At 41.5% G+C, this 15,114-nt stretch overlaps 1 protein-coding gene across 1 annotated transcript in view; it reads right to left on the reverse strand.

The window, feature by feature from the left end:
* The window catches only part of NUCB2 (nucleobindin 2), a 30,105-nt gene extending 15,223 nt beyond the window's left edge, over positions 1 to 14,882 (reverse strand). The window contains exons 1-4 of the mRNA XM_083409282.1: positions 14,474 to 14,882; positions 4,102 to 4,245; positions 3,144 to 3,251; positions 1,420 to 1,546 (exon numbers count right to left, since the gene is read on the reverse strand). Coding sequence (XP_083265408.1) covers positions 1,420 to 1,546; positions 3,144 to 3,251; positions 4,102 to 4,245; positions 14,474 to 14,494 — 400 coding nt within the window. The 5' untranslated portion in view covers positions 14,495 to 14,882. The remainder of the gene's footprint in view (positions 1 to 1,419; positions 1,547 to 3,143; positions 3,252 to 4,101; positions 4,246 to 14,473) is intronic.
* Between the last annotated feature and the right edge of the window lie 232 nt (positions 14,883 to 15,114).

Genomic DNA, 15,114 nt, shown 5'->3' on the forward strand with positions numbered 1-15,114 from the left:
GTTTATTAAGTGTCACTGTTTTGATAAGTATTGCAGCTGCGTTATGATAACTATACATGGTACTTTGAAGAATATGTATTTTATCATACTGGACATAACATCAACTGGTTTTCTGAAATCTATCTTTTCTCTCCTTTAGACATTTTTTCAAGATATTGCCAATAAAAGGTGTGGTTTTTGTAATCAAGTTTTACTGTGACACATGCTACGGCCAGTGGGCCGGATGCTGAGCTGTCCTCCCTTTGTGGGTCACTTTGACAGGTAGGCAGCACCATCTACCAGTCAATCAAATGTTGTCAGGCGACTTAATTTCAAAAGAAAGAGTCCCGATTCTTCCCCTGCATCCAAAAGAAAGTGCAGGGTAGCAAGAAAAGGTGCCAATTCAAAAAGGGTTGACTCTTTGAGGCTAAGGAAGAATCAGAAGTGCACTGAAGAAGGCAATTCCGATTCTTCTTCCTTTTAGCCACAGCTTGAAGTTTAAAGCTGCAGTAGGAACTTCCCTGTACCCTACATCCAGTACTATTTTTCTAGAAAAAGAGGTGCTGAAACTCACCATAAATGCCTCCCTCGTTCTCTTACAATGGCGCCCACCTGAGAGATACTAGAACTGAGTTCCGGCCACTTCCGGCTGGAGAAAAAGCCCTGCCTACATCATATATGAAATCAGGCCCAGCAAAGGATGGCATGGTTTGCCCAAAACATCCAATATCCTTGGCCCAGTTGAGCTTGATTAGGCCCATAAACCGTAAAACAACATTCAGCTTAAAAGATAATTCTCACATTTCTGTTATGCATATTAGAAATACCTGCTAGTCCATGGATTAATTAACATTGTTTCAATGAATTCATTGCAATGCAATCTGCAATTTAAGCATTTTGGGGAAATGATGATAAGTGTTTAACTTCCACACAAAAATTAGGAACAAGATGCTACTGCATTTTCATAATATTAGTATTACAGGGGTAGTATTAACTCATTTTATTTTTGCTCTGTATTCTCATAACCTTGCAAACCTTGTTTTCAAAAAACCTTTCTAAACAGGTGGCCTGATCAGATAGTACTTTGCAGCTCATCAATAGTTTAGTGTTTATATTCCAGTGAAGTATGTTGCTGGTCCTCAGTGAGAAAAGTAAAACTCTCAAAGCTCAAGAGAAATTAATGAAGAAGCTACAAAAGTATTTGACAATATCAAAATGGAACTCGTATAGTTGTCTTTTCTTAAACCATTTTCCCAAATGTGTGTCTGCTGTTTCCTCAGAACTGGTCTGTCTTGTTCTCCTAGATTTCCAAACAGGAAAGGACTGTGTAATGAGATGAAAGGAAACACCAAAGCTCTTACGCCATTCTATTTTATATTAATCTCTGCTACTGTTGTAAACAAGAGAGGCAAATGAAACATTTTTGCTTTGTGTTCTTACCTTGAAATGAATCAATCTTGGCTTTAATTAACATCCTTAATCTTGCAACCTCTTGTCTTTTCAGTTCATCCAGCCTTGTTCTCACATGATGGCTAACTAAATCTAGTTCTTTGCTTAACTTTCCACTCTGTCAATAAAGCAAGCAATTGATAAAGGTAGTCAGTTAATTTTTTTTTAGAAGGTAACTGTGTTCCACTAGGTTCTCAACAGAGAGAAGACGGCAAAGCATTTCACAACTGACATGTTGCAACTGGAAGGACATATTACCTCCTTTTATCATGGAAACAGAACCCAAAGTCTAAGATCCACAGGTTCCATATATAATAAATAAATGAGTACAGTAAGCCAGTTAAGGATCCAATCCAATTTTTAGTCCAAAGTTGTGTGAGCACTATGTTGCTGACAGAGAGGTCTTATGCTTAGAAGGCCTTCCTTTTTCACTTAGGGGTGGCGGAACACAATGCCTGAAGCTGAGATAGATAAGCAGTACTTCCCTTATCTAAAGATAGGAGGAAATCCTGCACAGAAACCTCCACACACTAGTGCTCCCACACATTCTAGGAGCAGCTAGATAACACAACCCTGTTTAATACCTGATCCCACTGTGAACAATTGCTATCTGCAATTGTTGCTGTCATATTATCATGAAGGAGCTGAAGGATGTTCACAAATTTATCTGGGCAGCCAATTTTCAGAAGGACAGTTGACAGAGCATTACAATTTACAGTGTCAATGACCTTAGTCAGGTCAATAAACACCATATACAGGGGTTGGTTTTGCTCTCTGCATTTTTCTTGAAGCTGTCAAGCGGTGAAAATCATGTCCACCGTACCCCTAGAAGGTCAAAAACCATTTTGGGATTCAGGAAGGGTAGCCTCAGATATTGTTAGGAGACGGTTTGCTAAGATCCTTGCAAGAATTTTGATGTCCACAGCTAATAAAAAGATGCCTCGATCGTTTCCACAATCCGTTTTATTGCCTTTTTAAAAAGAAACTGATAATTTAGGCATCCCAAAGTCTGCTGGAATCTCTTCTCTCCCCCACACCTTTTTGATGAGCTTGTGAAGTTGTTGTCTAAGTTCAATTCCACCCACTTTGAAGACCAGAAGGTATCCCATCAGGTCTGCTGGCTTTGAGAACAAACTCCATGTTACCTGTATGGCGTACTGGCTCTTATCAGAATATAAGAGGAGCCCAGCTGGAGCAGACCAAAGTCCCATCTAGACCAACATCCTGTTCTCACAGTGGCCAGGGAGATGCCTATGAGAAACCCACAAGCAGGGCTTGAGCACAACAGCACTCTCCCTGCTTGTGATTCCCAGCAGCTAATTCTCAGAAGCATACTCCCTAACACTGGATCCAGTAGCTATTCTCCATGAATTTGTCTAGCCTCCTTATAAATGACAAACCAGAGTACAGTGGTATCTTGGTTTTTGAACATAAACCGTTCCGGAAGTCCGTTCGAGTTCCGAAACGTTCAAAAACCGAAAGCAGAAGCCTCAAAACGCAAGCCTCAATACAGAAAACTCAAAACAAAAGGTGTGTTTCCTGTTTGACTTCTGAGGCGCGTTCGAAAACCGAGGCACTTGCTTCCAGGTTTTCTGCATTCGAGTTCCGAAACGTTCGACTACAGAGGCGTTTGAAAACTGAAGTACCACTGTGCTCTACTTCTCTCTCTTATTTTTCTAAACAAGCTGCATGCTTACACAGTTAAAACTACATACCTTTATTGCCTCTATGTCGGCTGTCTGGAGCTTCTCTCTGAAATGTTTGTCTGTCTCCAGGACATCTATCACTTGCCTGAGGTACACATCGTAATAAAGCCCAGTATCCTTCAGGAAAATGAATATCAGTTTGGTAAAAGAGGGCCAAGGAAGAAAAGCATTTCTCTTTCTATAGAGATGTTTCAGACTAAATTAGGTGCGATCTTTAGTCCAGCTGTGATTCTAAGACCTAACTATCAGTGTCCATAATGTTTTATCTAGCGGTGAAGATAAAAAATAATAATCACATGAAGCAGCTATAAATACACATTCTTTGGGGAACTGCAACTTCTGTGGATTTAACTGAGCTCTTTAGAGATGTCGTTTATACAGAAAACTCAGTAGTACCGAAGAGAAAGAAGTTATAAGGGAATAAATAAGATATATGTGACATTTTCTCTATAGCTTTCCTTCCTCTGTTTTTCTTCTAGCTTTAAGAACCCAGTTAATTTTAGGTCTCAAACTAAATGAGATATGGGGAGGTCAGTGACTGGATCCCCATGGTTTCTTTAAGTTAAAATCAGTCAGGCTGAGCTCAAATAATACAGAAAACTTAAGTCCTTTCCCAATATCATATGGTTTATCTCTTTTTTAGAATGGAGGATTTCTTTTCTCTGCTGAGAAATTTCCTATTTAAAACACTGGATAAAGTGGTTTGAAGTCAAACTGCTTTCTCTGAGAGTCAATATGGTCCAGTTAGTTCATTTCCTCAATCTAATTTGCTTCTTTTTTTATCTCTCTCTCTACAATATTTTCACAAAGCTAACAAAAAAAAAAAAGATCTAAACCCAGACCCTGAGTGCCACAGAGGGCCCTGAATTAATACTTTAAATTCAGAAATAATATTCCATCAGTTCAGCAGTAATGGTAATATACACTTATGATATTGATGCCATTACAAAGTATTTATTTCACTTACCGGATTATCTATTTTTGCATTCTCTACTTGTTCTTCCGCTTTTACCTTTGTCTTGTCTATGTCTATAGGCACAGCTTCCAGCACAATAGCAAGATAGGTCAGGAGCAAAAGACACTGTTGTAAGAAAACAGCTTTCCATCTTATCTGAAATAAAACAGCAAAGTATTTTTTCTAAGCATGTAACACTTTTTATCCAGGATTGCTCCTATGGCAAAAGCAATCACGTCAGAAGTATGAGGAATCCCAGATGCATGCCTTGTCAACTTAAAAGAGGCTAAAGTAGAACACCTTTTGGTATGATAGGAGTGACTTATAGTTGCACTCTCATGAATTCAAGCTGCAATATTGGAAGTGGGCTAAAACTGAGGTGTTAGCATTAGTGAGCAGTATGAACACAGTTCAGGACTGGTACTAACTATGAACACAAGTTTACACATTTCTGGTTAATAATGCAAAAGATGACCATATAAGACCATATGCAAAGTGTCTGGTAGTGGCATCTTGACATCTGCCATCATATTCTGTACTATCTTCATACCATTTTTATAGTACCGTCCTCCTATTCATTTTCACAACAACACTGCATACTCCCTTTTTACAAATGGAGAACTGATACCATTTTCCCAAAAGGCTGTGCTGGCATAACAAATTTGGGGGGTTGAGCTGCAGAAGCAACCTTGGAAGAGCACACATGAGAAACAGCAACAGCGGAAGATAAAGTTTATCTGTTGTTGTTTTGTCTCATATTGACAAAAAGCAGCCTCTCAAGCTAATATACCAGGACAGTTTTGTACTAAATATGAACTACTGGTTTTCAGACACTAATAAAAATATTATTGCTTATTCTAAATATTTCATTCCATATTTCACAGCTTCATTTGTTATTATAATAATGCCTTGAAACATTTCCAATAATATACGCCTTTGCAACACCAGTACAGCAGCATGTTTTGTGATATCGTCTTGGCAGTACACTCAGTCCTAAGCAAATGCTGAGTGGTCGAAGATGTACTCGGGTCAAGCTGTACCACAACATCATCTCACTAGAACCAACTGTGCTGTCACAACTGTGTGTTGTTTTCAGTATTGTGTGTCTTGGGAAGCTTTGTGACTGGTCAGGTTCACTATGGCTGCATTAGAGTTTTAACCAAACCAACCCACTGGGGTATATTAATTTCTAGCTCTCACTTGCATGGCAACTTTTGTTAAGCTGTGGCCTCTACTAAAGGCTTGTGGCAGATGAGTGCATGAACTGACCCAGCATATGTAAATCTTAATTATTCTAATCAGAAGTATTAATAAGATAAAAGAAACTGCTTACATGGAGGCAGTTCTTTTTTCTGGGGGGATGCAGGGGTACACATACCCCTAAACATTTTGGGAATCTAAGTTTGGCCTCAATGAGGGACAATATTTCAATATGAGTAGGAAAATGAGAGTACACCTAAACATTTGGGGGGGACGGGACTGCATGGCGGAACTTCAGCCTCCAGTAACCAGAGACCAGCATCGATTGTTAGAAACTCAGATACAGTGGTACCTCGGGTTAAGTACTTAATTCGTTCCAGAGGTCTGTTCTTAAACTGACACTGTTCTTAACCTGAAGCACCACTGTAGCTAATGGGGTCTCCCGCTGCCGCCGCGCCGCCAGAGCACGATTTCTGTTCTCATCCTGAAGCAAAGTTCTTAACCTATTTCTAGGTTAGCGGAGTCTGTAACCTGAAGCGTATGTCACCTGAAGCATCTGTAACCCGAGGTACCACTGTATATAAGCTAATTGCCAAATGGCACCTTAAACCTAGGTTATGTTCACCACAACCAACAGTCTAGTCACCTTTTTGCAGTGAAGTTTATGACTAAAATTATTCTTATAACTAATTTCATTTCAACACTACTTTATATTTTAAAGAATGAATCTCAAAGCGGTTCATCACCCCAGCCACTGTCTAGCACCATCACAGAATTGTAGAGTTGGGATCCTGAGGATCATCCAGTCCAACCCCCAGGATACTGGGCTAGGCAGCTGCCCCATACAGGGGTCGAACCTGCAACCTTGGCATTATCAACCTCTAACCTTCTAACCAACTGAGCTATTCTGCTTTTGCTGCTACCACTGGTGTACGAGCAATTACAATGCCAGTATTCAGCATCCATAGTAGCAGAGAAGGCAGAACTAAGAAAACACTAGGGAACAATGGACTCAAAGGTTCATATCTGAGAAATCAGAACTCTTACACCATTCTTTGGGGCTGCAGGAGATAAAAATCTCAGTAGCCTGCGATTCAGCTACACTTGAATTCATGTCTCTTTGCAAGCTAGGAGCAAAGTGAGATAGCCAATGAGCTACTAACAGCAGCAAAACATTTATCAGGACTGGGGATTAAATAGGACCCTTCACGGGGGCTTTTGCTCTGACATCAACAGGTATTTAGGGACATCCCACTGTTTCATTTATGATATGATACAATAAGCAGTCACAGCCCGTTGTGTGACCATGCATAAATTATCATGGGTTCACTTTCTGTAATAGCAAGCTATAGTAGCATGGCAAACATGTTATCAAATGCAAAGTGGCATGTCCTTAGATTATCAGCACCCCACATTCAAGAACTATGGAATGAGTCAAATTTTGAATGCAGACAGGTATAGCTGTGAGTCACAGCTCTGACGTGGAATGCATAACAAGGGTAGTGACTCCAGTTGATGCAAAATTCATAGATTCAATGATGACGGTGAGCAAAAAGAAAGCATCCCCTTTTCATAGACACACACATCAGCATAACAAATATTAACTATGGACTCAGAACCATGTGTGCTTGCATTGCCCTTCCTGGAGGAATTCTACAGCTTCCGAAAGCCGCTCAGATTTCCCAGAAAACACAAGCATATCCTAAAATCCTAAATGGGAATTTAGGCCAGTCAGTCAATTTTATTGTATATAGCCAAAGGCCTTTACAATGGACGACAGAGAATACAAGGAAAAACTTTCATCTAAAACCATACAATGTAACCTGTAATAGTTTACAACATAAAAGAAATTTACAACATTAACAGTCAAGATTGAAGTGTGTTCACATGGAACGGAGCTTCTTGGCTGCCAGCGCACATTTGGCTACCTGGTGTGTAATATATAGATGTTTATCTGCTAGGAGTTCAACTGTCACTTCCTGTGTGGATCAACCTGGAAGCCAATTAAAAATTGGCAATATACATTTTCCTCTGGGCATTGTATACAGGGGGCAAATCAGCAGATGGTGTGTAATGTCCTCTACCTGATTGCATCCACATATACATTTGCGATCCATAGGGGAAATTTTCCTGTATCTCCCCTCTAAATATGCTGAGGGCATCTGTTGGAATCTTATTTCTACAAATGCCCTGTGTAGTTGTGGGAAGGTCAGAGTCTCAAGGTAACGGGGCCTTGAGTGATTGGTCTTAATTTGGGGGTACCAAGTAGAGTAATGGGGGGCAATGATGGATTATCTGTCTTGGTTGGCATCCTGAGCAAAAATCCAATTTCTAAGGTCACATGGGCTAAGGGCTGAGTAGTTCTCCATTTGAAGATTATAAGCTTATCTTGGCACTATTGTGCCCAGCCCCTTGTCCTTAGTTGCTCTAACCAAAATGGGAATTTAGGAGGAAGTCAAGGCACATAAGATTGCACTGTGAATTTAACCTGTCTCATCTTCCAGCATTGAAACACAGCAACCAACATAGTAAGTGTAAGACTGTCTAGGCCAATTTGCTGAGCTCTGGGTCAGCCCCCTGCAATGAAGACAGGAGGTTATGAAAGCTTACTCTCAGCGATATCAACCACAGGCATCTACAGTTAAAGTGTAGTACATTTTGGGGAAGAAACTCTGGCGAGAACCTGCTTGCCAGTGCCAGGATAGATAGATCGAAGGTCAGGCCACACATGTTCATGCTTCAAAGTTAATCACCCTGAAGAAATTAAAGAGTTATAGGAGCCAATTCACATTTCACTTCTTGGTTAACATTTTTTATTACATGTATTTTAAAATAGTATTTTATGTCACCCTTCAATATAAACATTTACTAGGTGTTTCAAAAGAAAGGAAGAAATCTACACAATAGAAGGGAACGTAACAATAATACTAAAATTCAAAACAAAAGCAATTAACACCTTGGGAACACTTATAAAAGTTTGTCTAGAACTAAAAAGATAGTTACCAGGTTAAGCCTTGCTAGGAGGAGAATTCTACAATTGTGGCACCCCAACTAAAAATGCCCTTTCCCCAGAAACCACCTGTCTCACTTCTGACAAGCAGGGACATTTGGAGAAAGGCTTCAGATTAGAAGAAAGTAATTCTTATCGATCCTTCAAGGACTAGCTGCAAAAGAAAACAGGGCTGCTGTCCCTTTAATGGCCGCACAGAAGAGGGAATTTTTGGCAGGTGCTCCTTGGCATGTAGAGGTGAGAAAAGCTGCACCTGCAAGCTTCTGTGTCTTTAATATTTGCAAGTGTGGCTTTTCTCACCTCTCCTGCTGGACTACAACCCCTCCTCCTGCCTTTTCCATACTCAATCCCTCATGTTTGGCACTCCTCATGTTAACAGAGGGAGAAATCATAACAGAGGGAGTAGCACTACATGAACCCTAGTGAAGGTTGTTGCCCCTGCTGCCTCACATCTGGAACAATCATAGAGCAACTGTTATTTGATGGAATTTGTACTGATGACTGTTTTTTAAATGCATCGAGCTGAGGGGGTATAAAATTGAGAAGATCCATTGGGGGGTGCCAAATTTTGGCCGCACTCAAGTACCAAAGATTACCAAAGTCCACTCTGCAGCAGGAGAGCGCCATGGTCTTCAAACCCTGCTTAAGGACTTCAAAGAGGCATCTGACGGGCCACTGTGTGAGACAAATTCTGGATTAAATGGACCATCTTAGGTTCACAGATGTCTTAAGTATCAAATGGCTGCCTCTGCCTGGAGGGAGAAATACTTTGGCCAGCTGGACATAAACCTACAAGTTTATGACGACTTCTTATCGTCCAAACAGAAATTTATCTTATACAGTGGTACCTTGGTTGTCGAACATCTTGGCTCCCAAACAAATTGGCTCCTGAATGCCACAAACTCGGAAATGGTCCGGTTTGCGAACATTTTTAGGAAGCAGAACTTCCAACATGGCTTCTGCGGCTTCCGATTGAGTGCAGGAAGCTTTTGCAGCCAATTGGAAGCCGCACCTTGGTTTTCAAACAGTTCCAGGAGTCAAACGGACTCCCGGGACAGATTAAGTGTGACAACCAAGGTACCACTAGAATACTAATTACCTTAAAATACTGAGGGAGATATTTTACACAAAAATTACTGGTGAATATGTGCATGAACCACCACTTGACTCCTCTACTGTTGATAGCTGGCAGCTGCATGTGCAGGCTGACTCCATGTTTATTACGGCCTCAGCCCAGTATACCTGAAGGAGCATCTCCACCCCCATGGTCCAGGCCAGACACTGAGGTCCAGCACCGAGGGCCTTCTGGCACTTCCCTCCCTGTGAGAAGTGAGGTTACAAGAAACCAGGCAGAGGGCCTTCTCGGTAGTGGGGCTCGCCCCGTGGAATGCCCTCCCATCAAATGTCAAGGAAATAAACAACTATCTGAGTTTTAAAAGAAATCTGAAGGCAGCCCTGTTTAGGGAAGTTTTTGATGTTTGATGTTTTTTATATGTTGGGAGCCGCCAAGAGTGGCTGGGGAAACCCAGCCAAGGGGGTAGGGTATAAACAATAAAAATATTATCATACATTACTATTATTATTTATTGAAATTATATACCGTCTGATACCCGGAAGTCTCAGGGCGGTTTACAGTCCATTCATATGTGCCGTCAACACCAAGGCAGAATTTTCACATTGCCTTACACCTATGATGCTGAAAAGCCAATTCATGATTTGGAAAATTTGGGAAAGTTATACTTAAGAGCTTTTGATCACACTAGCTGGCTCCATAGCTCATCTGAACACAAATTAACTGACTGGCCAAACAGGAATTCCCTCATAGAACATATGACCTTTCTCTTTAAATCCCTTTACTGGCTTCCTAGCTAATTTAGCATCTGGAACAGCCATATTTTCCTGAGCCTTAACTCCGTCTGGCCTCGCCCTCTTTTTTTTTCTATACTGGTTGAACTGGGATGGCTGGAGTAATGTAGTTCTCCTGAGATCTGTCAGCAGAAGACAAGATCTTTTCAACTCTAAGCTATAGCCAGCCTGCTTTAAGATGACACGACATTACAATCTATGTGCCTCCCATCCCCCCAATCTCCTAATTTTGGTTTCCAGAGGGATAGCCATATTAGTCTCTTGCAGCAAAAATACTGAACAGTCTTATGCCATATTTATTGTTGTAATAAATTCGTCAGTTTTTAAGAAGCCAGCAAACTCTTTTTTCCCCTTTTTTCTTTTTGAGACATTACTAACTATAATTTCCAAAGGAGAATGAACTGTAAAAAAAATACTCAGCCTCCCCACTCCTCTTTTTTTCTTCTGTACAAGTTGGAACTTGTAGAAAAGCTATCCTGGATATATTCTTTCAAGGTTATGTAAGTCATAACTTACCAAAGAAGCAGAGTATGTATTTAGAATACATAACATTTCTTTACGACTTATGTTTTCTGGATTGTTTTTAAACCTATTTTTGTTGCTTTTATTGTATGGCTGTAAATCACCTTGGGACTTATTGTGGAAAGTGATTCACAAAGTAATAAATAAGTGTAAACATGCACCCAACAACTTTGTTGAATATCACCCTTTTATATCCACAATGAAAATATACAATAAAATATTTCCAATTAAACAACATAGTAATGGAAGTCAGAGGCTCAGATAAAGAGAATGCCTGGGTAACCAGGTGTGTCTTCAAAAGCTGGCAAACACCAATACTGATAAGGCATCTCTTTTTTCAACAGGGAGCATGTTTTTAACATCAGTGAAAAAGCTTCCTCCATATCACCATAAGCTGATAATTATTAGACTCCGGCAAGACTAACTTGATTCCATTTGATCACCTCAATGCCCTTACCAAGAAATGGAGGGAAAGTTGGTCTTTTGGGTAACCTGGTTCAAAGTTGGATCTTTTAATCCTATATCCTGTCCCATGATATAATATCCTATTGCTAAAAAACCCTTGATAAACAACTGCCCAATTTTCTTTTAAAAGTACAAAAAAGGGAAAATTCTAGTTTATATGGATATGTTTCAATGGATTTCAAATATTTGGATACTTTGAAAATATTTCACCTCATACCTCTTTCCTTCAGGTTAATTATACCCTGCTAAGAAAGTGATGCAAGCCTCAAAAAAGAAGGAAGATCTTGCTAAAGCCATTCTCCACAGTTGCACCATTAAACAGTCAAAATGTGGTCTGTGGTTGTACCTCGAATTTAACTGAACATGGTATTAGGTTTGATGTTCTTCCAACAACAATGAAACACTTTGATGTTACATTTTCTCCAGTGAGCTCAATACAACTTACGTGGTTCTTCTCCCATCCTCATTTTATCCTCAGCCTAACCTACATTGGAAGTTTTTAAACAGCAAATGAAGCAAAAACACTTTAAAATAATAGTGACTGGCCCAAGTCTGTCAGTAAGCTTCATGGCTAAGTGTATTGGGGGGGGGGGTTATCTACTGCATCATACTTGCTCAGACATTTAATAATTATTTTATATAGCACCATCAATATTCCTGAGCCCACAGAGGATGCAATGGAAAATGCAACAGAGAGACAAGAGCAAGAAGGGATGAATGTAACCAAATGCAGTTACACCTTCTTAAAACTGGTCACAGTTGGAAATGAGGATTAATGGCATGAGGATTAAGGGGGTAAACCAAGGCCACCCAAGAAAGGGTGTAAGGAGGGATTTGAAGGAAGAGACACATTGCATATATATTCAGGGAGGAACATTTTTTCCTTTCTCAACTTTTGGATATTTCCAATAATACATGTCAATATATTATTATTTTTCTATAGCCTTTTTAAAAGGAAAAAAACAAAAAGGAAGGCACCAATTGCAGGAACAGGGGAAACCTCCAGGTGCAAATTCCTTCTCAGGGGCACTCTTAAACCACTTTCAGCTGCACCAACCAACTTGTTTCAGGCAAGACGGGTAAGTTAACAAAATGCGGTTCTATTCAGCATCTAATAAATTTCTGGCACCAAAGCAAAGGTATTCCTAATAATTTGTTTAACACCACCACCAATCCATTACATCAGGAATGGGGAACCTGTGGCCTTCCAGATATTGTTCAACTCGAAATCCTAACAGCTCCAGCCAGCATAGCAAATGGTTAGGGATTAGTTGTACTGTGTGCTGGGAATTCTTTTCATCTGGATGGAGGTGTGCAACTGGCTTTAAATGGAGTTTGCACATCCTGAAGGGCCAGGCACAGAGCTTGTAAGTTTGTCTTCTGAGCCAGGAGAGTCCTTATCAGAGGAGGACCAAGAGCAGCCAGCCTTACTACACTTCTTTATGGTTATTTGTCGCTTTACAAGTTTCCTGCAAGGCAGAAGGGTAAGAATGCAACAGAAAAATCTTCAAATGGATGAATTTGCCCTTGCTCTATGTGGAGCAGCTGGCCAATCAAAAATGGAAATAAGACTCCCACCCATGTGAAATGAATTACTTTGCTAAATTCAGTGATGGCCCAATTCCCAAATAAGGCTGTTGACAATACTGTACTTAATATAAAAACCGTTCTTCATTTTCAAATAAATCTCTTATTAAATTGAACAATGCAGATAAAATCAGATAGTGTGATTATGCTGAAATAATTGTCACAGTATAAATGCCACAATCACTGAAGTTCTCTTTTAATCTTCTGAGAAGCCAGGGGGGACCACGGGTACTGGCAGTGACATGAGAAACTAGTGTCAGAGGTAGGCATTATTTGTCATCTGCCGAGGCCCACACCCTTCCAGCAGGCCACGATCAATTCCCAACATCTCCTGGCTCTGGTGCTGCTGCTCCTTTCTGCTGTCACTACCTGCCCACCTGTCTTATCTGAGTATTCAAGTAACAAGAAAGAACAACTCTCTCCCTTTGGGCAGATATGCAGACTGAAACCAGAAGGAGAAAGCAAGTTAATGGTTAGTTGGGACACCAGTGAGGAGGTAGGCACACTCAGGAATGGCACCCATTGAGGACATCTTGCACAAGGGACCTAGCCAGGACTAATGATATCCATCTTATCTGAAAACATGAAGCCCTGAACTGCATTAAAACCAAGCCAAGGTTTTCTTGTGAATGTAAAAGAAAGCTTGCTTCCCTGCACACTTCCCCACCTCTTTTTACACATAACAAGGGCTATGATGAATCAGCAACAGGTCACTGCTTTCATTCATTGCTAGAACCATTTTATTTCACAGTGTTTTTAAAGAACTAAATAATCATTGTTCTGATAGCACAATAAAACAAAGTGGCAATAGTCTACCATTTAAAGGAAACAACCCACGTGCCTACATCAAGGAGCTGACTCTGCTTACCCACAGATTAACTTAGTGTGTGGGGGGGAAATTAACTTGGATGTAGCTGACATATTAAGGACACCTTGCATAAAAAATAAAACACAAGGAACTGAAACATACAAACATACAGCATACGACAGGCTTAAATATGCAATAATTGGGGAGCTTACTCATAGATTGTGGTCCTACCATGCCCATCTCAAGAAGCACTTGATTATACTTCAAATACTTTTGTACCCCAACAAGAAAGCAGTTACTGTATGTGTGTGTGTGTGTGTGTGTGTGTGTTACTTTTTGCTGCATTGTATATTTGAGGACAAGAGTTGCTCACATAATTCCTTTATCACTCCATCCCATTGATGAGTTAAGAAGAGTAAAACTGGGCATACGTCTGGGTTTTTAAAAGCCCACTTCTTTTTCCCCAGGTGAACTGATGTCATCACAAGGTCACAGGCGTTAATTCTGCCATTCAAAAGGGAACTTTGACTACATGTGCTAGCTAGCATGAGTATCCCAGGTGCAGCTAACCCCTTGGACCAGCTCCTCTCCATCAATTTAACCGACACTACACTTCTCCTACCTTGGGCAAGCACACTTTCTCAGAAGGTGGCAAGCTCTGCAGTGCCAACAATAGCCATGGCTCACCACCACCCAATCTGACAGCCCCTTAGTTGAAAAGCAAATAAACCCATCAGACTCCCACTTCCCACCCTGCCCACGGCTTAAAATGTGCTGCCAGAATAACCTGTTGGGCAAAGAAGAAACTTAAGAGTGACACCTGTCCACTCAGCTCATTACCCAGGGAGGCGTCCAAGCAAGTGCACCATCCCAGCGGGCAGCCAGCTCGCCCCTTCTGGTCCAGCTTTGGAGGAAACCTGACTTACCTTTATCTCGCTGTGATTCATAGCTATGGAGACGGAGAGATCCTGAGCGTCTTCCAGCTGATGTGGCTTCTCCCTATTGTGTACTCGCGTGCTAGGAGAGAGAGGCAGCCTACAGAGCCCCCAGCAACAGCAGCCCAGTTGCCAGGCACCTGGTGGCTTCTTTTCCGCCCCTTCCTTCCCCTTCCCTGCCTTCCTTCCTTCCTCTCAGCCTCTCTCTTCGCCGATACACCCCCTTGAAGCAGATCTGTAGCGAAACCTAGTTCCCCCGTTCCCATAGTAATAGGCACCACCTCTCGGAGCACGCGGATTGGCGGAGCCTGTCCCCCTTCTGGGCATCGCGTAGGGCCACGATTGGGCGACGGCGAAGCAGCCGGGTTCGGTTGCGCAGGCGGCGAAACAGGCCTGGGGAGGTGCGTTGAGCTGGGGGAAGGTACGTGGCGGTAGCGGCGGTGGGCGGTGCTAGTTTGATTTCCCCGCCCCTCCCGCTCAGTGACGCGCCGCGTTGAGGAAGAATAAAGCCGGGAGGGGGCGGTGAGTGATGCAGAGGAAGCTGGCAGTGGCCAAGAAGCCTTGGAAGAAGAGGAAGGGGGAGCCCGAGAGTTATTCATTTTGAATCAGTCATTGTCCCTTGGTCCCGGTAT

The sequence above is a fragment of the Podarcis tiliguerta genome (genome assembly GCF_965153285.1).
Source record: "Podarcis tiliguerta genome assembly, chromosome: 1".
NCBI classification, from domain to species: domain Eukaryota; kingdom Metazoa; phylum Chordata; class Lepidosauria; order Squamata; family Lacertidae; genus Podarcis; species Podarcis tiliguerta.